General features: G+C 32.9%; 2 protein-coding genes across 2 annotated transcripts; one reads left to right on the top strand and one right to left on the bottom strand.

Moving 5' to 3' along the window:
• Nucleotides 1–2,389: 2,389 nt before the first annotated feature.
• Nucleotides 2,390–4,828, bottom strand: LOC132740143 (amiloride-sensitive sodium channel subunit alpha-like). Its single transcript, XM_060727993.1, has 2 exons — nt 4,325–4,828; nt 2,390–3,798 (listed from the first exon to the last, which is right to left on the bottom strand). The coding sequence occupies exons 1-2, from the start codon at nt 4,728–4,730 to the stop codon at nt 2,837–2,839; spliced, it is 1,368 nt and encodes a 455-aa protein (XP_060583976.1). The 5' UTR covers nt 4,731–4,828; the 3' UTR covers nt 2,390–2,836.
• A 3,312-nt stretch (nt 4,829–8,140) lies between these two features.
• On the top strand, nt 8,141–21,144 carry LOC132740139 (mitochondrial tRNA methylthiotransferase CDK5RAP1-like). Its single transcript, XM_060727988.1, has 14 exons — nt 8,141–8,237; nt 8,353–8,508; nt 9,568–9,690; nt 10,157–10,260; nt 10,613–10,754; nt 12,988–13,116; nt 14,491–14,572; nt 15,382–15,502; nt 16,029–16,271; nt 16,656–16,809; nt 18,523–18,653; nt 19,453–19,602; nt 20,452–20,583; nt 20,954–21,144. Exons 2-14 carry the CDS (start codon nt 8,358–8,360, stop codon nt 21,053–21,055), a joined length of 1,764 nt encoding a protein of 587 aa, XP_060583971.1. The 5' UTR covers nt 8,141–8,237; nt 8,353–8,357; the 3' UTR covers nt 21,056–21,144.
• The last annotated feature ends 882 nt before the right edge of the window (nt 21,145–22,026 follow it).

Below are 22,026 nucleotides of genomic sequence, written 5' to 3'. Positions count from 1 at the left end.
CCTTTATGATCATTATTTAAGTTATATTATACGTTATATACACTGAAAACCGGTTGTGTCTGGTATTAATGACACCTACGTCTAAAAGATTTTAAACAATGAACCAAAGGTTTCTGTTGAAACACAATATAAGTATTATAATAAAAAAAATAATAATAGAAAAAACATGTTTATAAAGGGTTGTAACTCAAAATTCCTACTTGAACAGTTATAGTGCAAAAGTATATTTACATAGAAATATCTTGTATATAATAACTTTTTTCTATTTCTTTGGACAAAATTTGTTTTAAATTATAAGAAATAGATACTCTAAGCTTTTGATACAAATATTTAAATATGTAAGCTTTTGATACAAATGCATTGATAAGTTCATATGACAAAAGAAGTTCAGATATCATTGATGATAATAGTATCTGTTTTATATTCATTGATTATAGCTTCTGTCTATATCAGCTGATTGTTTGCCTGATATATTTTTATTGACGGCATTGATATAAAAATTAATTTGTTGTTTTGAATGAAAAAATGAATTGGGGGAAAAATAAAAAATGTAAATAAGCTAATATTTTGTATTTGAGTTGTTTTTTGTTAATCATGGGGATTAGAATTTTCTTCTTAGAAAAGAACTTTTGTTATCAGCTTCTGCTACTTTATTTTCTGTATAAGGGCTTCAAATATGTACAGCAAAGAATATTTTGAAATAATGTAATGTCCAACAAGATGATGAATGATTGAAAAGTGAAAGGTCCAAATTTACAATAGAGGTCCAGCAGTATGGTAATATGTGCTGCCTATAAATTTTGTATTTCTACTTGTGTTGGATTACTACAGTAATGTTTGATTCCACAGATGTAGGATATCTACATGTCTGTAAATCATAGTGGTGGATTGGATGATAGGCGAACGCCATTTGGGTTACAAATTGAGCATCGGTAATAAACGTAAGTTTCCGCTGATACAAATTTGCACTATAGCCCAATATGCAAAAGCGAATAAATAATAAACTCAAATCACTGTGTAGATTTTAAACATTTTCATGAAATTCAAAGATTTTGAAGAAAGCTTAAGATTCAATCTTTCCTTTATATCTAACATTTTTTTGTAAAGGCCTTGCATGCAGTGTTCTTTGAGGTATACTTTCCGTCGTTGGTTCTGGTCCAAAACATGCAACGCACGTGGAGAAAACGTCACAAAAGGGATATACTAGTTTTCCGCAGATACTGGATATGTACATGCAGATGTTTACTTGGTCAGGTGGAAGGACAGTTCTTTCATCCAGAAGTATTAGTTGACGTCAAAATGCCTTATAACATTCAGACCTCCACCTGTGATTTGTGGGGGGGGGGATGGAAATAACTTGCAGAATAATAGGTTATTACCATTAAAAAAATCCAGTACAGTAGCCAAGTTAAAGCCGTCAGCCTCAATGACACAAGGGAGATAATATAGACTGACCATTATTAGCGACTATGTAAGCACACATTAAATATATGAAAGCCAATTAGAAATACATGTATGATATTGATAAGACTCACGAAAATGAGCCAGCAGAAAAATAAAAGCATTTGTGTCAAATGAGTATATGAAAAATAGGCTGTGACATCAAAAACATTGCCAAGGAATATGGTCGTCCATAAACAGGACAGTTGTGTGTAACTTAATTATCCTTACTGAAAATGCATGCATGGTTACGATTTCTATAGATATCTGTTCAAAAGAATATCATATATTCAGCTTGCTTTGATGACACTTATCAGGTAATGTATATACTTTTTCTACATTAACACATAATGAATAAGTTATGCCAGTAAATTACAAATCGCGTTAAGATATTTATTTCAACACGGACACTAAACATTTGAGCCGCGCCATGACAAAACCAACATAATGGGTTTGCGACCAGCATTGATCCAGACCAGCCTGCGCCTCCGCGCAGTCTGATCAGGATCCATGCTGTTCGTTATCAGTTTCTCTACTTGTTATACCGTTTGTAAGCGAACAGCATGGATCCTGATCAGACTACGCGGAGGCGCAGGTTGGTCTGGATCCATGCTGGTCGCAAACCCACTATGTTGGTTTCGTCATGGCACGGCTCATTTGTTGATAATACACATCAATATATTATTTTTACAAGCCTTATGGAGTGTCAGTTCATCCAGTTTGCCTTCTATGACAACAACACAATATTTACAAGATATTATCTCTACAACATTTTCATCATTATTTCTCTACCTGTTTAGTTCTTCTTATGCTTCTTTTGAAATATATACTGTTGTCCAAAATGTCCCATGGAAAAAGACCATTATTTACGTCGTCCTATATATCCCCTATATTCTATTTAGTATTTCAATATTAACATCTGCATGGCTTGGTGATACGAAGTTATAATAGAGGTTCCATGTAGATGATTTGCACAAATCGGTTTGTTACCTTGTCGCCCTTTGTGTCTGCAAAATGTTTATAGTTCGGCGGTCCTCTTCAATAATCGTGTACGAGTGTTACTTTGAACGGCTACTTTATAAGTAATAATTAAGATACACTCTCATTTTTTAAATGTAAACATTGAGATTTTAAGTGCCTTTTGGAAAAAAGAACTGACGCTATACCTGTAATGGTGTTTTATTTAATATTTTGCAAATTTATTCTAGCTATAGAATGGGCTCGCTAATTACGCTTACTTACTTTTTTTGTTCAATGCCTCCTAGAGCTACGGTATATTTTTCACATTTGCTTTTATATAAGTGTATATTTACATTCAGGCAATACGGCTTCTAAAACAAACAGAATCATTCAGTTCAGGCAAATACAAATGAAGGTGTTATGATATACATGTAGTTTATGGTTCCGTTTTATTTTCTGTCGGTATCCGTTTGTCATCAGCAACTCTCGTCAACTTTTTTTTGCACAGCAGGAACACTTCTAAAGCTAGCTGCAGAAGTTCTACATACGTCAGTACAGATGCCCCAATATACAGCCCCATAGCGCCGCCTATGTCGGAGAGAAACCGTAACGTGTTATATAATGGTTCTTCTGTGATAACTTCGTAGTCAAGGTCCTCGAAGTATATGACCACTGCAAGAAAATTTGAGGAGACTTCCTTTTGGTCAGTGGTATTACATATTTGATCACTCGAATCGGTCCTGTTTCTTTTATTGCAAAGGTCGTCCAGAAGAACTTGTTGAAGATATTCGTCGTGTGGCCACTGTAGACTTGAGGTTGACTTTGAGAAATATCTTTCCTCACATCTTGAACTACAATCACACTTTTCATTCCCATAGTGTATATCATCAATTACTTCTCGTATGCATTTGAAGTCGTCGTCAGTACTGCACACGCGTACGTCTTCGCCTTGATTTAAAAAATCAACGTAAGAGAACTGCTTACACATACATCTTGATTTTAATGTTTCAATTTCACATATAGAACGGCAAAGTGGAACAGTGTATTTAACTTTGTATTTCTTTTTGAATTCATGCCCATCTGTACATTTACCGTACTTTCCACCTAGTCTAGAAATTCTTGACATACGGAGTCCAATATGAGTTTCTGAATGGGAACTGAGGGATAATCCCTCGTCGTCTGGAAGAGGAAATGTCCCTCTCTCATGGAACACCATACGAACGCCGTAAGCAGAAGTAAATGCTTTCAGATATTCGTGCGTTTCAATATTAAATATTATTTTGAGGCTGTATTTGTGACCAGTTCCGTAGGTGATGAATGAATCTTCATCCAAGGTAAAACAATTACCATAAACGTGAGAATGTATCTCGTGGAAAGCATCATTTGGTAATTTTAATCCTGTAAGATCAATAAATCACGAAGTCAGAGTCATGCAAACAACAATATATTTAAAAAGAAAAATACAAATGCACAATCGGCAATGCTTTTTAAATGATTATTTAAGACCTTAAATTATTTGGTAATTTTATCTTGGAAAAGTCCATCAGATCTTCGAAACAGCGTCCCGATAGCTATATATCACGCGCCTGTGACGTTCGTTTCTAAATTATTCGTCCGCTTTATCTGAAGAGAGCGGACCGGTATATTAGAGGTATTGACGGGTTTCCTTAGTGTTTACGTATTTTATCGTCGGCATCTTTCCACCTTAATTCGTTTGACTTGACAATTATATGAAACTATTAATCTTAAAATAACACATTTAACTTTTAGAAAAGCTGAAGCAAGGACGCTTTAGCAAAAGTAGCTTAATCTTAAAATTCCTTAATGGAATCCTTTCCTGACATAATGATTAATGCATCCAAAACAACAAAGTGAATACCTAAAACTTATTATAAATAATATGTTTAATGAGAGTATTTCTCACCGGAATACACGGCACTGTGTATAAAGTGTTCGTTCTGATGCCCAATCAGTGACCTGTTTTTACTCGCCAATTTTCCAAACTCAGACAGGAACCTGATCTTCCATATTTCAAATGTATCCATGGTACTGTTGAATTCGTCCAAGAATTCTTTGTCAATAAAAATCTCAGAGTCATAACTGTCATCATGATCATCAACCCATTCCTCGTCATTCAATTTATCTTTTTCGAGATAGGCGTTTTGGATACTTTCAAACTTATCTAGTTGACTTAATCGCACAGGATTCATGTTGCAAAATGTCATGGCCGGAAATTCAAGCGGCTCGAACTTAAGATGAACCGATGTCTTTGTCGGGTAAGAGTAAAATTCCTCCCATAAGCCTTTTAACTGCAGTGCAAAGATTGCCATTGTCCCTTCAAAATAAAGATCACAATTTTTCACAAATAAAAACAACAACTACAAAAATGCAACAGCTAAATACAGTGATGTTTGATGTTTGGATGTGGCGGAACTCACGGGAGGTAACAATTATAAAAAGACAGTTTTATTGTCGTATATTTTTCTTTCCTTTAACAACAAAATCGTAATATCTTGTTTCCATAGATTTCAAAGAAGTTAGCACTTGGTAAATGCTTTTGTCTTTGGAGAGAAAAGAATCAACAAATGAACTTTTCTTACTACATAATACATATTGAAATTTAAAAGAAAATATATTCTTTCTATTTCAAAATGTTCTGTCAATTAAATTTCCTACATTAATTAAACAGTTGTTTTATTTTCACGTTAAAGGCAAATCAGAGCACCTTTACGCAAATAAAAAATATCTCCAGTTTATTAATTTCCAATTAAGATTTGGAATGGAATTGTTTTAAAATTGATAAATGTAACATATTATTGACACAGTTGTTTGCCCAGTGTTACATACTTAGCTTATGGTGGCTGATTTCTGCTATTTCTTTATTTTGATTTGTCGCGGTGCGACGAACAGAACGACAAAACGCCTTTAAAAGCGACAATCCGCCAAATTTAAGGCGACAATACGGGGTGTCGAAACACAATTCTATCGTGTCGTTGACGCATGAAAAATTTCGTATCCGCGCTACCATTTTCCCGTTATTTCGTGTTGACGCGGTATATATATCTCGTTCTGTCGGTCTTTCGTGTTCTCGCCCCTTCAGTCGCGACAATTCATGATTGGCAGAAATCAACCTTCATACATACCTAATAGCAGAATGCTCCATAACAATTTAACAGCTAGTTGTCTGGATGATATGATTTTCGGGAGTCCATGAAGAGAGCTTCCTTCTCCCAGCTCCTGAAAAAGTGTCTTAAAATCTTTAGTTTCTGTCATACCGTCCTTTTATCTTTGTCCTAATTATTTATTATTCAACTCAATAGACACATAAGGTTCTATGTCGTTAAAACATAAGGTTCTATGTCGTTAAAACATATGGTTCTATGTCGTTAAAACAACTAATGAAGTCCAGGTCTTCTCGATCTGCAATAAATATATTAATTGAAATATTTTGTCAAGCATCCACAACAGTTTTCTGAAATTCAATGTCCATCTGTCGTTACTATGTAATTAGGTGTATCCATTAGTGGTTATGCATGAAACTAAACGCAGTAAATCTTAAATAATCATAACCAGTAAGTACCCTCATTTATTATTCAAGAATGCATTTGCAAGAAACATATAATTAAAAAAGTAAATTATTTAGCCCACCTGAAACTGCACTCCCTTTATTCTTATGCTATCTTTAAATTTACGACCACAGACACACTCAGTCAAAGATATCAATTAAGTCATTGATTAATATTGAATGAATGCCTCTTCTGATCTAAAATCATGAAACGTTTTGCCTCCACGTACATAATTATATCATCACAACATTTCATTTTCTGCTGCATGGGTGTCCCTTCATGCGAGACTAACATCGGTTTGCTTCAGAGAATATACTGGTTATATCGGTTGGGCTAATAACCTTTTTATTACATGTGCCTTACTTTACTAAAAGTATACATTCCGAGTTAAATGGGTTCACTTTGAATTTTAAAAGTTCACCTCTTTGTTTGATTTTACGTCGCACCAACACAGTATACGTATAGGTCATATGGCAGCATTTTGGTGGAGGAGTGGAACCATCGACGTACCTTCAGCTAGCTGGATTTCTTTCTCACATAAAAAATCCAAAGACGCTTGCGCGACTCGAATCTACATGTAGCAGTGAGAGGCAAGTGGTTTGAAGTCAACTGCCTTAACCACTCGTCCACAGACGTCTCCTTGAAAGATCTAATCTAACGTATGCAGAATGTTAGTCCCATTGCTTTCATATTAAATTCGACATGAACTATCTTTTTTATTTGGCTACAATATATATTGCCATCCCACACAGACAACAAAAGGGCAAATGCGACTGGACTGCATGGTGTTGTTCTTGTTATTTTGTCAATAACGCTTTGTCGTTCTGATGAACAGTAGTATTGGCTAACCATGGCGTCAGCAAAAGCAAAACAACGTTTACTGATAAACAGTTGACGAAATGGGTACCAAAACGAAACAAATATGTGAAGTTATCTTTTTGGTTATTGCATAATTGTCGTTTTGTGGCAAATTCATTCTGTTTTATCACGGCTTAGTTTAATAATTTTTCATTAATAATTTATGCATTCGTCATATTTCTGAACCAATATGACATTAAGCTACTTCCGACGAAACATTGTCTAGCAGTTTGTATACATATATTAAACACAATCACGATCACGATTTTACTTTGCTGTTGCTTCTTAAATGTTTTAGATGTTTTAAATATTCTAACAAGTAGACGAACTGACAGAGATATACCAGTGTAGTAAGTAATTCGCATTGTCCTGTAAGTTTTATGTGCTTAAAGGATTTGAATCTGTTTTACTTGCACCGTTGGTCTTTGATCAATACTTGGAAAGTGTGATCAGAATTCTGAGTTTTAACTGTGCTGTAAGCATCAATCAGCATTACACATGTAGCACTTTTTGGAACTTTTTTAAAATGTATATTCTACATCAGTTTATTGATTGATTGATTGATTGATTGACTGATTTATTGATTTAGTCGACCGTCAATCAATTGATTGATTGATTGATTGATTGATTGATTGACTGACTGACTGACTGACTGACTGACTGACTGACTGGCTCGCTCGCTCGCTCGCTCACTCACTCATTTATTTATTTATTTATTTATCTATTTATTGAAAATATGCATATGCATATATCTTAATTAAAGGAGCTCCAATGAGGTCAAAAGGCCTATAATAACATAAAAAAAATCAATTAAAGATAAAGTACTGCAGTAAAGCTAAGTGAAATGGTAAAAAAATATGGATAATAAAAGAATGCTCTGAATTAAATTTAAAACCGATAAGAAAGTGAAATCATGTAGAACTGAGATTAGAAAGCATTTCTTTTCTCTACGGGTTATCTCGGACTGGAACAATTTACCAGAAGTGGTTGTGAATGCTCCTTCACTTAATAGCTTTAAAAACAGGTTGGACAAATTCATGGGAGAAACACAGTATACCACCATACCGGATCAGAACTGGGTACAAAACCATGGGGGGGTTATAGAAGACGATGATGACGTCTTGCGACCTCAACTCCAGTAAAGTAAAGTATTATTATTTGCCCGATTTGTGGGATTAAGAAAAAAAACAACATTGCAACGCTTTTCTCTTTGGGTCATTTTGCACAATTTATGATTATTCTAAATAAATTATGGTTAAAGTTTTATGGGCACGGCACCGGACGGCAATTAGATGTTTGCAGCACATAATAGGTAATTTTAATTTACAAAAGTTATTTCCCTTTTGTGTTTAACGCCAACAGATATGGCAATAAATTAAAGAGGGCATGGAGGGAATAAAAACTTATTCAAAGGTTTTATTCAAGTTTTATTATTGTAGTTGCTTGATGTATTGTCTATTTTGTACGCATTGGCATTTGTAAAGCCATAAGATCTGTTAAAACATAAAATGTAACTGTTATTTTGCAGGCATAATGTTGTGTGGTAGAGCATTTGTTAAAGGTGGTGCTGTGGTTAGACATTTTGGAAGAGTTTTAAAAACAACAACATGTTTGCAATTCAGAACTCTAACTGTGCCTGCAGATGTTAAAAGTAAGGAGGATAAAGTGAGGCAGTTACAGAAAGGTTAGTGGAAAAGCATAATATGAAAATCAGTTCATTAAAAATAAAATTGATTTTTTTTATTAAATTATAACAATTGTTTTACATTAGTTTTTTTTTGCATGGTAGTAAATAATGACTGAAGCTCTGTGATTTAAATTTGTATCTCTTGAATTCTATTAATTTACAAATTTGAATGTTTTCAGTAATAGGTTCATGTCAATGTAATAGCAACTTAGGCCATAGCATATTTAGCGTTACAGGCTTGTAAGTTATGTGGTCAAGCTAGTTATAGTGTATTGACTCATAACTAGCTCATATAAAATAAAATCTATGTTTGCTTTCAAATGTTATCAAAAGCTATCTTTTTCTTTCAATTTATTCGATTGCTCATCATTACACATAAATACTCCTACAAAATTATGTACTGTATCATGTTAAAATAGAAATAAAACATCAATCTATTTTTGTCTATCAGCCATGCTGGTTAAGCAAGGTGCTTTACAGATTGATTCCAAATTTTTGAACGGAAAAATATATTCGAACACACTGACGGTGCATAGGCAATTATTTCGTTAAAAAAAATATTCCGTTAGATTATTCTGACTCAGTTAAACGCTTGCATTTGAATTAGCCAATCAGATTTCGCGCACTTTATGGCCGCCATTTGTTTATCGGCTGTAAAAAGAATTGAAATACATGAGGGGATTTAATCATGATTTTTCGGATGTGACAGTTTAATTATTTTGACAAAAGGATTATATTTTTTAGTTTTGTTCATAAATAGGTCAAAACTTATGTAAATACACGCTGTCTTCATTGTTTTTCGTTCCGCCCGATTTTCTGGCGGAACATGCTATGGGTTTTTGAGCAATTTCGATATGACGTTGCTTTGCCCAGAAGCAAAAAATATCTCAAAGCGACGTCATATTTTTATAGGACTACTTAGGCCATACTGACAGATTGTCAAATTATGGGTTTGACCATTATCAGTTCAGAATAAGTACACTCACTAGTATGAACTTTTCTAAAAATGTATAGAAATTATTTACATTCTCAGACTGTTTATTTGTTTATATACAGGGCCATCCTTAGAGCATTTTATTGCTAACAGTACTAATACACCAGCTAAGCAAAATGTTTGTACTGATGATGTTAATATTCCATACCTGAATGACAGTGACCTACTTGGAAATGGGAGGAATGGTAATGTTTACAGTTATGTAAATATTCTGTAAATTATTCAAGTGCTTTTAATTGTTAAAAATATGTGTTGTCTTAAAAATATTCAAAAATGTATGTATAGCTAGAATATTATTTAAATTATAAATAGTAAATAAAAGGCTATTCAGTTCATTTCTCAAACTGTACAGAAGTTGATTAGTCTTTGCCACCGGTATAGTGCCAGGTCAGTCTGCAAATTTGTGCGTTTTGACGGGCCATATATTGTTGGTAGCTTAATTTTTTGTATTTTGATAGTAGAATCAAGTCCTTTAAATTTTGAATGGACTGCTTTAAATTGCTAGGCAATCCCATGACAAATAAAAGAAAATCAGCAGGTTAAGAGTTGAATAGGAGAAAATTAGCTTAACTTGTATTAGCTTTTTTTTTTATGGAATACATGTACAATAATTATATGTTACAATAATTATGTGTTGTTTCAATATTTCAGTGTATTTTGATGTACATGGTTGTCAGATGAACACAAATGATATGGAAATTGCTTGGTCTATCTTGCAAGAAAAAGGCTACCAGAGAACTAATGATATGACTCAGGTCAAATATTCTGCTTATTTTTATCAAGAAGTTACAGAACATATGTGAAAAAATAGCCTAAGAAAAGTGTAATAGATATTAATTTCCAGATATTATTTTTTTTTTAATAATACCTGATTTCAACTCAATACTTTCCAAGATTAAGCATTGCACATAGTACGATGAAAACCAAGGGTACATTAATTTTCACAATTAAATATGAGACAAACTTCTTCCTTTTGAGCTACAGTAAATCATATTAGTAAGATAGATTCAAAAGTAGATTTGATGTATTCCAAAAAGAAAATTTCATGGGAAGGGATTTTGAAATACAAAAAAAATAAATATTTTTTCTTTCTTTAATTCTATACAGGCTGATGTTGTTTTGGTCATGACATGTGCTATAAGGGAAGGGGCGGAACAGAAAATCTGGAGGAAGCTGAAGCATCTAACAGGGATGAAGAGACGAGGACCTTTAAAAAAAGGTGGAGTCAGGATGAAAATAGGAATTCTTGGTAAAATATTATTATTGAAAGATAACAAGCTTTATATAAAAAAAGTATATTATCCATTTAATATATCAAGATCAATCTAATACTAAGTAAACATGTGTTGACTTACCTTTCTATAAAAACAAACACAAAATGAAGAAAATAAAATGTTATTACCTCCCTTTATTTAGACTTTGTTTATGTGCCAGTTAAAAGTTTATGTGCCAGTTAAAAAAATACTGATGTGAGATGTTTCAGTTGTATCATTTAGACATGTAGCAAAACAAAATGGAAAAAAGTGTTACATGTATCTTTATACAATGTATAAATATTATTAACCTTATTTCAGCTTCAATGTCAAAATAAGCAATATTTTATTATGAAACTCTACTTTATAGAAAATAGAATTGATTTCAAAACTGCTACAGTAATGGAGGAATTCCAACTTCAGCAAGAATTTGATTGAATTAATTGAAATACCCCAAATTATTCTTTTTTTATCCCGAAGGGATTATTTACACCAACAAAAATATTTTCAGTTAAATAAAGTTTTAATAAAAAAAATAAAAGCTCCCATAATTTTATGATTTTACGAAAAGTCATTTTTTAAAATTCTTTTTTGTTTGAGAATAATGTTATTTGCATATTTCACCTATCAATTAAGATATAATGGTTATATGTTTATGCATATATGCCATGCATATAAATTCAACTTCAACTGCCTAAAAAAAGGGGAAAAAAGGTATTTATTTTTATGAAAAAGATAAAAATTAATGGTCTATTAAAATTGGTTAGATAAAAAAGTTTAAACCAATAATATTTTTTAACAATATGTATCTAAAACTAAAAGTGCATTGATCAATGATCTAAAATTTGAATGGATCATTTTATATATGTAATCGAGTGTTTAACAATTTATAAAAGGGAGGTAATTCAAAATATCAAAATGTTATTTTTTGGTCAAAATGAGCTCTGGGAATGAAATGTTTTCTGATATACTTCATTTTTTAGTTAATTGTAATTCAATTAAAGTGAAAATAAGTATAAATAATATAATTATGCAAAAAATTTAACTTTACAACTTGTAAAATTATTAAATCCTAGTATAAATAGGGATAATTTAGATTATAAGTATGTGCTGCTAGGCAACTTGCAATTGGAGCTACTTACAGGGAACTTGTTTCTCTATAATATTAGCTCTAGGGAAAGTCCCCAGACACAGGGCAGAGAGTGTTTCCCTGTCTGACACAGGAGCCCAGGTCCCTAGTTCTTGTATGACAGCTGTGAAGCCATTTGGCTGAGCTTGGAATGGACTTGGTTATAGTCTAATCACAGTAATGCAGGTAGTGTTTGCGAACACTGACTCAATGGGGCTTATGCTTGGTTAGCTTTTGTTTTCTATTTATTTTCATTTGAACTACTTATTTCATCTGCCTACCTACTTATTGGATGTGGATTTTTTTTTATTTTGCCAACAGCTACAACCAAATTGGCGAGCTTAATTTTTATTGTGTACTGAATATATTATTAAAAGAAGATTGCATGACTTTGTGATGTTGTAACAGTCAGTTATCTGCTGTAGGTGTATTTGTCACTTTTCAAAGACTTTCTGTGTACTTTATTTGTAAAAAAAAATACATGTATGTGAAGGTTAGAGGGAAATTATCATACTTTTTTGGCAGAATTAACTTTTAGAATTTAGCTGAAATTTGTAGGGAAACACATGTTATCTTATCTGTTATCATACGAAATAAGTTAATAGTAAATTGTTTAAATGAAATAGGTAAACACTATTTTGTATTTAGACAAACATGAAATTTAATAGAAACTCAGTTAATATGCAACACTTATAATAAATTCAGTCAAAGTAACTTTTAAATCTCATTTCGTATGAAATCAGTGAAATAAATATAGGGATTTTTCTTGGGAATAATTTGTTGCTGAAAATTCTAGATATTATTGTGAACCTTCTATACATACAAAAAGTATTGTCAATAAATATGCTAAACACTCAATACCGCGCCAGCTTACTGAACATGGATTCCTATGGCTGTTTCTCCTTACTCAGTTTCTCTACTTGTGTTTAAATTAGAAGTTGGCTAATAGCGAAACAGCAAAATGGGTCATCCCATGTTTTGCAAGACTGCGCCGCCGGATTTGGCGAAAGCAGGATCTGCAGACTGGGTGCGCAGGTTGTCCATGCTGGTCGCAAACCCATTATGTTGGTTTTGTCGTGACGCGGCTCATATACTAACAGGTTGTATGGCGGAGAGGTTGAAAACACAGATATTAGAGAAGGAGAAACTGGTAGATATTGTCTGCGGTCCTGATGCTTACAGAGATTTGCCCAGATTACTAGCTGTCACAAACAACAAACAAAGTGCAGGTAATACTTCGAGAATGTTTGATTTATCGTTATAAGGTCTTAAGTAAGGACTTGATTATATCAATATTAACAGTTTCCTAAAGAAAACAAACTCCAAAACTCTAAATATAAAATCTAAAAATCAAGCATTAAAGCTGTAAGTGAAATTGATTAGTTGTTTATACAAGAAATGTGTTTAACCCTTTGCCAGCTGGCAGCAACACATTCAACTCATGTGTCCAGTGCAGACCAAGAACTACTGTCACATGTGCTGATTGAGGGGACTGTTTACTGTTCATACAGTACATTTTTTGAACAATTTTCCAATAAGTAATGAGTGGTTTAATCCATATTAAAAGATAGACAAGTCCAATTAATATATTTAGCATATTAAAAGATAGACAAGTCCAATTAATATATTTAGCATATTAAAAGATAGACAAGTCCAATTAATATATTTAGCATGGTAAAGGCTACAAAAAAGGGTATATTATACAATGAAAAATATAGAGAATGATAGGTTGGTGCCGTGGATGGAGAAAGTTTATCTGGCGAGGCGGAGGAATTTATTGGGTGAGCCGAAGCAACCCAATAAATTCCGGAGCAGAACCAGATAAATTTTCTCCATCCACGGCACCAATCTATTATTCTATTTATCCTGTCACCGTTTTTATTTTTTAAAGAATTTTATTAGGCAAACTACCTTTAATCACACTATTGGAAATGTTTCTATATAAAGAAAGAAGGCCTGAAGCGTGCATTATTATACAACAATGCACTCGCCGTTCTTATTATCTCCCTGTGTAATTTCACACTGAGGGTGCCATTTTGTTTGAAAAATGTGATAAATTAAAACAATTTTTTGTCGAATTTTATTGTGAAAACTATCTAGAATGAAAAAAAATGGTCTTACTAAGAAAATGAATTCGAACACCAATATCTTTTATTCAGTCGTTAACACTGTACAGACGTTTAAAGTATTGTTTATGTGACGTCACAATGTAGCGCCAAACAGCATGTGCAAAACAATCAAATCAAGTACGCTATTTTAATGTCGCAAACGAGTTAAGTTTTACATTTATTTCACTTTTAATAATTTTTATTTCGCTTGAAAAATTATAGAGTGGATTAAAATAAACAAACAAAGTTTTATCGATGTTTCCAAAATTTGTTATTCTACACACAGAAGATTTAACGACAGTTTTTTTCATACCACTTGAAGGGCCTGTAAATCTTGAAAAGTAGTCCGGCAAAGAGGTGCCCATTCATGCATACCACGTGATCAAGTGAAAATATACGGCACCTTGTTATCGGGCCGAAATTGATACAAGTGACAGGATAAAATTTGATATGTTTTATGCTAATGATTATGAATGACTGATCATATATTTTCAGTGAATGTGTTATTATCTCTGGAGGAAACCTATGCTGATGTGATGCCTGTCAGGCTAAATGAGGACTCAGTTACAGCATATGTGTAAGTATTTACACTGTTACATCATATTTGTAAGTATTTACTCTGTTACAGCTCATGTATAAGTATTTACTCTGTTACAGCATATGTGTAAGTATTTACTCTGTTACAGCATATGTGTAAGTATTTACTCCATACAGCATATGTGTAAGTATTTACTCTGTTACAGCATAATGTGTAAGTATTTACTCTGTTTCAGCATATGTTTAAGTACTTACTCTGTTACAGCATATGTGTAAGTATTCACTCTGTTTCAGCATATGTGTAAGTACTTACTCTGTTACAGCATATGTGTATTTACTCTGTTACAGCATATGTGTTAGTATTTACTCTGTTACAGTATATGTGAAAGTATTTACCCCATACAGCATATATTATTGTTAAAGCATATTTATAAGTACATTGTATTTAACACATTCCTATCCTGCATAACATAATCATCATTGTCTAAATAAAGCACTCGATATCTACTTTTGAGAATTGAGAATTTCATCTTTACTAGAGTAGATCTATCCACCTGTATTATATTTATATGTATGAAATGCATTTCAGAGTCTTTTATTTAGTCAATTTAAAGGTTAGTACATGTACATAGAAGGTAAAAATTATTTCCCTGAAGATGTAAAGAACAAAATTAGCACTTTAAGACTGACTTTTGTATCAGAGTATTAAAATGATAATGATGTATTAATTGGGAAGTGAAACTTGTCTTCAGTTTATATGCATGCAATATGCTGTAATTTAACATATATCTTCATTAGACTGATACAAGATTTTTAAATTGTATATTCATTTTCATTTGTATTTTTCAGCTCAATAATGAGAGGTTGTGACAATATGTGTTCCTATTGTATTGTACCGTTTACCCGAGGACGAGAAAGAAGTAGACCCATAGACTCTATACTAGATGAGGTCAGGATGTTGTCAGATCAGGTTAGTCACTTACTGACATCATATTTTATAATTTGATGTTTTATAATGCTTCCTAAGTCTGTGCACTTAGCTGAACAGGGACAGCATTGGTTTAGTATTCTATGGGTTGCTGGGTCAATCTTTGGGCAAAACAAAATTTCTTTAAGACAGTTGATATCTGACACTGAATCTAATTTTAATAGTCCTTTGTTTGTGATCGCTGATTCAGAAATCATGTGAGATTAGTAGTAAGTCAGTTGTGGAGATATTAGTAATTACTGGTTAGTTATACAGGAAATCCAGTTAGGTGGATCAATGTCTGTGATATTACCAAAAAAGTGTAAAAATTTGTGTAAAATCCAGAAGAAACAAAAAAGTATCCTTTATAGAAGAAAAGACACCCAGTTTTTCTGTCATTACTTTTATGTTCATAGAAGAGGAATATAAAACTGACATCTAGGTAAATGTAAATAATGGAGATACTAGTATTCTTAATCGTTTTTTGTATTTTATTTCAAAATTTTCATATATTGATTTTATCATACAGGGAGTAAAGGAGGTGACACTTTTGGGTCAAAATGTGAACAGTTACCGGGACATATCAGAATCAAGTTTTTATGGTGCACCGGATCGGTCGCAAGCCACAACTCTTCGGGACGGTTTTAAGACTGTATACAAACCTAAATCAGGAGGTCGCAGGTTTGCTGACCTTCTGGACAAGGTGTCAGAAATTGATAAGGACATGAGAATCCGGTTCACTGCTGCACACCCAAAAGATTTCCCAGATGAGGTAAGTTTTACCTTAATTATACATACTCTTGGGAGCTCAAAATGTGTTCAAATCTATTATAGACCTTGAAATGTTTTCAAAACAGTTTAAATTAAGTTTTATTGATACATATGACAAGTATATCTGTTGGGATTGACAAATATACAATTTATTTGGATTTTAATGCATTTTGAACTCCGAACCCCAAGTGTCTGTGTTTAACAATACATACAATATAAGCTTATATTTTCCCATGTGAGTGATGCACATGTTGTTTTAATCAACATCAATATTGCCAAACAGAAAATATATATTTTAAGTCTTGAAGCAAAAGAAATTCTCTGCTGATATAGTATGAAGCCCTATTTCTAACATTATATATTAATGTAAAATAAATATTTTCAGGTGTTACAGTTGATAAAAGAGAGAGGTAATATATGTAACCAGTTACATTTACCTGCTCAGAGTGGAAATAATGAAGTATTACAGGCAATGAGGAGAGGGTACACAGTGGAAGCTTATAGGCAACTGGTGGATCATGTTCAAAACCTTGTACCTGGTTTGTTGATATTTTCTTTAACATTGAATACTGTGTTACAAGTACTATCTTCAATTGATTTATAAATAGCACTGAGAGACAAATGACCATTACACTCAATGTCTGAGATGAATTGTCACAGAGAAGTTTCTCCTTACCAGAAGATTGAACCAGAAAATGCTGAATGTATAGAGTTTTGGTTGATTTAGAATAAAAGAGCCATATAAATGTTCACTTCACCTGGATGGCTTTTCATACACAAGTATCTTTGTTGACATATTGTGTGAAGTAAGTTACCTAATAGAAACAATGTAAAATATTTTATCATTGAGTCTACATATATATTATAAGTTATAAAGATTGTTGACAGGTTATATGGTCCTATATAAATGGCTGTTTGTAAATATAACCAGAGCCGCTAGGCGAGGGTTATATTGCAAACAGCCGTTTATATACAGCCATATAACCTGTCAACAATCTTTATAACAAATTTATAGTACAGCAAGCATCATTTTTTAGAGAAAAAAGTAAGATTTCTTTATGAATCGACAACAGCCGTGTATATTAAACTATATAAACATCACGATTATCCAATTAAAAGCGACTTTATGTGCAGTATTAAAGAATTTATTCAACTTTAGCTTGCTCATAGTTACAGAATCTACCCATGCACCCAGTGCAGACCAAGATAAGCTGGCTAATCCATGCTATCTGCTTATGGTCAGCACTGTTCGCAATTCAATTGGTACATAATTTTGATATTTTACCTAAAAATGATGAATGGTTTTGTCCACAAGTCCATTTAAGATATTAAGCATGGTAAAGGTTAAAACAATTTGATTGTAGGTGTGGCATTGAGCCATTGACTAATAATTTTATATGTAGGTTTTGTAGGTGTGGCATTGACTAGTGATTTTATATGTGGGTTTTGTAGGTGTGGCATTGACTAGTGATTTTATATGTGGGTTTTGTAGGTGTGGCATTGACTAGTGATTTTATATGTGGGTTTTGTAGGTGTGGCATTGACTAGTGATTTTATATGTGGGTTTTGTAGGTGTGGCATTGACCAGTGATTTTATATGCGGGTTTTGTAGGTGTGGCATTGACCAGTGATTTTATATGCGGGTTTTGTAGGTGTGGCATTGACTAGTGATTTTATATGCGGGTTTTGTAGGTGTGGCATTGACTAGTGATTTTATATGTGGTTTTTTTAGGTGTTTCATTGACCAGTGATTTTATATGTGGGTTTTGTAGGTGTGGCATTGACCAGTGATTTTATATGCGGGTTTTGTAGGTGTGGCATTGACTAGTGATTTTATATGTGGTTTTTTTAGGTGTTTCATTGACCAGTGATTTTATATGTGGGTTTTGTAGGTGTGGCATTGACTAGTGATTTTATATGTGGGTTTTGTAGGTGTGGCATTGACTAGTGATTTTTTATGTGGGTTTTGTAGGTGTGGCATTGACTAGTGATTTTATATGTGGGTTTTGTAGGTGTGGCATTGACTAGTGATTTTATATGCGGGTTTTGTAGGTGTGGCATTGACTAGTGATTTTATATGTGGGTTTTGTAGGTGTGGCATTGACTAGTGATTTTATATGTGGGTTTTGTAGGTGTGGCATTGACCAGTGATTTTATATGCGGGTTTTGTAGGTGTGGCATTGACTAGTGATTTTATATGCGGGTTTTTTAGGTGTGGCATTGACCAGTGATTTTATATGTGGGTTTTGTAGGTGTGGCATTGACTAGTGATTTTATATGTGGGTTTTGTGGAGAGACTGAGGAAGCCCATCAACAGACATTACAGTTGATTAGAGACGTCAAATACAGTATGGTGTTCTGCTTTCCCTACAGTATGAGACAGGTAACTTGTCTTCCTATTTCCTATGTCACATTGTTTGTCACAAACTCATGCCACTGTTACGACTCTGTAAAAACAGTATTGCATGGCTGTAAATATCTTTAGTGTGACGTCATTTGCGTTATACAAACATAGCGTAAAGACACACTGAATGTTAGCTTTACACTGTAAGATCTCTAGGAAAATGATTCTTTTTATCATTTAACAGTTCTTACTTTGAATAAATAGAATATTATATTCGTGTAGCTTCATTTCTAAATTTATTGAACATGTTGAATAAAATAATATTATGCTTTTATTCAACTCTTTCAATAAATTCAAATAGAGCCTCTATTTTTGTGTCAAAATATATACTGAATCATTGTAAATTTGTGTGAGTGAGTTAGCAGGAGTTGTCTAAAAATGAATATCATTGCGAGTGAATCATCCAAAAGGTTTATTTGAATCTAAAACACACAAAGAAGGTAAATTAATGAAAGTTATCAATTTGATTTTAATGAATCTTCAAAAACAGTATTGAAAATATTCAGCAATGTTATTTTTGTGGTAGAGTAATGTTGAAACCCATACAGTTCATTCCTTCGTTTTGTATTGATTTTTCCATACCCCACACAATATATTCTCCAGTTATAACATCAAGAATGTGTACAGTTGTATTGAAATTATATTCATATACTTATTCATGAGGGAAAACAAATATGCTTATATAGTAAGGCAACTTTTAAGTATATTTTTCTAAATCTAGCATGGTATGTAAATGTATGACAAGTTTATTTCATTACAAGTTTAACACCATTTACAGAAAACAAATGCTTATCACAAGTTGAAAGATGATGTGACAGAAGATGACAAGAAGAGAAGACATTTAGAAATGAAAGAAGTGTTTAAACAAGTGGCAGGGAAACTTACTGAAACATATGTGGGACAAGTTCATACTGTCCTTGTTGAAGGGGTCAGTATATCTACCATAAAATCATTTAGTTGTGAGGACGTTTTAATTTTCATAATTTACACTGTAGTCTGAAGTTAACCTTTAACCTGCTGGAACCGAAAGTGAATAGTTTTTGCCACCAGTATAGAGCATGGTCAGCCTGCAGATCAGCTCAGTTTTTGTACTTTGATGTTGAAAACCCTTAATTTTTGAATGGACTGTTCCAAATTCAAAGCCAGGTACATTTATTACACAAAATCAGAAGGATAAGGTCTAATGGCATTAGAATAAAGATTACAACAAACACAAATTAAGTTTCACAAGCCTATGTCTGAGTGAAATAATACGGTTAAATTATCAATTTTTTATTCCATCTGTAACATAATCTGTATTTCGAAAGAGCACTGTTAACAGTCACCTACTGGTGGTTTAACAGAGCACATGTTTTGTTTCCATTCAATAGAATAATGGGCATTGGCCCTCTATTACAATTAAAGTAACAGTCCATTATCCAAATCTGGTGGCAAGCCAGTCTGTTTGATTATCTGGTATCTTTTAAACTTTAAGTTAATTGATGAATTATTGGTTTTGTTGTTGCCAGTTTCCTACACATTTTTATGATATCTTGGCAGTATGTCTACCGAATTGTCCTTCCTGGATAACTAACCAGTAATTTCCACTTCTTCATGGGTAACCAACTACTTATCTCACATGAATGGGACGTTTGGAGATTTTACAAATTTATATTTTTTCTCTCACCTTTTCCATGGATCAAATGTCTGGTTGCTATGGTAATAGAAATTGTCATATTTATTATGAAAAGATGCAGCTATTTACATGTTGATTTTATGTTTGTATTTTACAATATAGGTTAGCAAGAAAGACAAGAATTTTTTATTTGGTAGGAATGATGCAGGTCTAGCTGTAATTTTCCCAGATAACGAGATTTTAGATGGAAATAATAATAGACAACCAAAGGCAGGAGATTATGTAGATATAAAGGTTGGTTTGTAAGAGTAATAACAGCTTTACAGTCAGTTATATGTATTTTATAAGTTGACAGGTTTTTAAGCCCAGAAATATTTAACCAACGCTGCTTATTGAAATAACAATATTTTCACTTTGCTAAAATTGATAAATTGGCAGCAACACTATACTGATATAGAAAATATAAATGTCACACTTTAATGAAAATTTACTCGTGCATTATTATAAACTTGATGGATGGTGGGCATACACATTGTATAGTTTGCCTCTTCATCGATACCAATTCTGGGAATTTTTGACACATTACTTTATAAAAAATATGGTAACTTCTTATAAAAACAATCATTGGGAGAAATTTGATGCTATTTCCTCTATTTCATTGCAGATTGAAAACACCACATCCCAGACATTGTATGGATCTCCAGTAAAAATAACTAATTTATTTGACAGTGAAGATTCTGAAATGTTGAGAGAATTGCAATCCTGATAACAAGTTTTAAATTTATTTTTAAAAAATCAATGTATTTATGTTATTTTTTTTCGAGTGTTTTTGATAATGTAAACCTTAAAAATTTATCAGTGTTGTTGTTTCTGTAGACAGTTATAATTCTTTTATTTGAGAAAGCTATCAACCTACCCTAATGTAGGTTGGTAGATCTCCTATGGTGCCCCATCGAGTCTGAAATAATGCATGTACAGGACCTCTGGGCTGCGTTTCACAGAAAGCTAAGCCAAAGGCCCAGGATATAAAACCAACTTTAGGACCTTTATTTAAAATAAACATTTTTTTTATCTTCAGTCAAATACTGTTTGTAGACTATAAATACATGTAAATTCATTCTCCTGTGAAAAGTTAAGATATACAATGACAGACCCTTTTATTTGCAATGTGTAAATGCCCAGCTATTCAGAAAAAAAAGTATTAACATAGGAGTCATAAGTTGGAACATTTTCTTTGAAATGTAATATTGTCTCAGTTTTGATCTAGATTGATTTCAGACTTAGGACTTTCTATGTAACGCAGCCCTGGTCTTCCTCCACCAGCTTAGATCAGACAGAAAGTCACTATATGGTTATATGACTTAAAACTTCAAACCACTTGCCCCTCACCTCTGTGGGTTCGAATCCCGACAGGAACTTTGGATACTTCATGTGAGGAAGCTATCCAGCTAGCTTACGGAACGTCGGTGGTTCTACTCAGGTACCCGTTCGTGCCTGAAATAATGCACGGAAGGGCACCTGAGGTCTTCCTCCACCAGTAAAGCTGGAACGTCGCGATATGACCTATACTGTATCGATGTGACGTAAAACCCAAAACAAAACAAAAAAATATGACTTAAAAAAAGTTTATTAAGACAAGAATATGGAATCATGAATCAGATTTAAATCGCTAATCTTGGACCATAGAGCTTATCAGCTTTTAAAACAACCATTCATGAGCAAAGTTATTAAATTACA

Source organism: Ruditapes philippinarum, unplaced genomic scaffold, assembly GCF_026571515.1.
Source record: "Ruditapes philippinarum isolate M1 unplaced genomic scaffold, ASM2657151v2 ctg4782_1_1_1_1, whole genome shotgun sequence".
Lineage (NCBI taxonomy): Eukaryota > Metazoa > Mollusca > Bivalvia > Venerida > Veneridae > Ruditapes > Ruditapes philippinarum.
The sequence above is the reverse complement of the archived record's forward strand: the minus strand, read 5'-3'. Positions and strand labels throughout refer to the sequence as shown.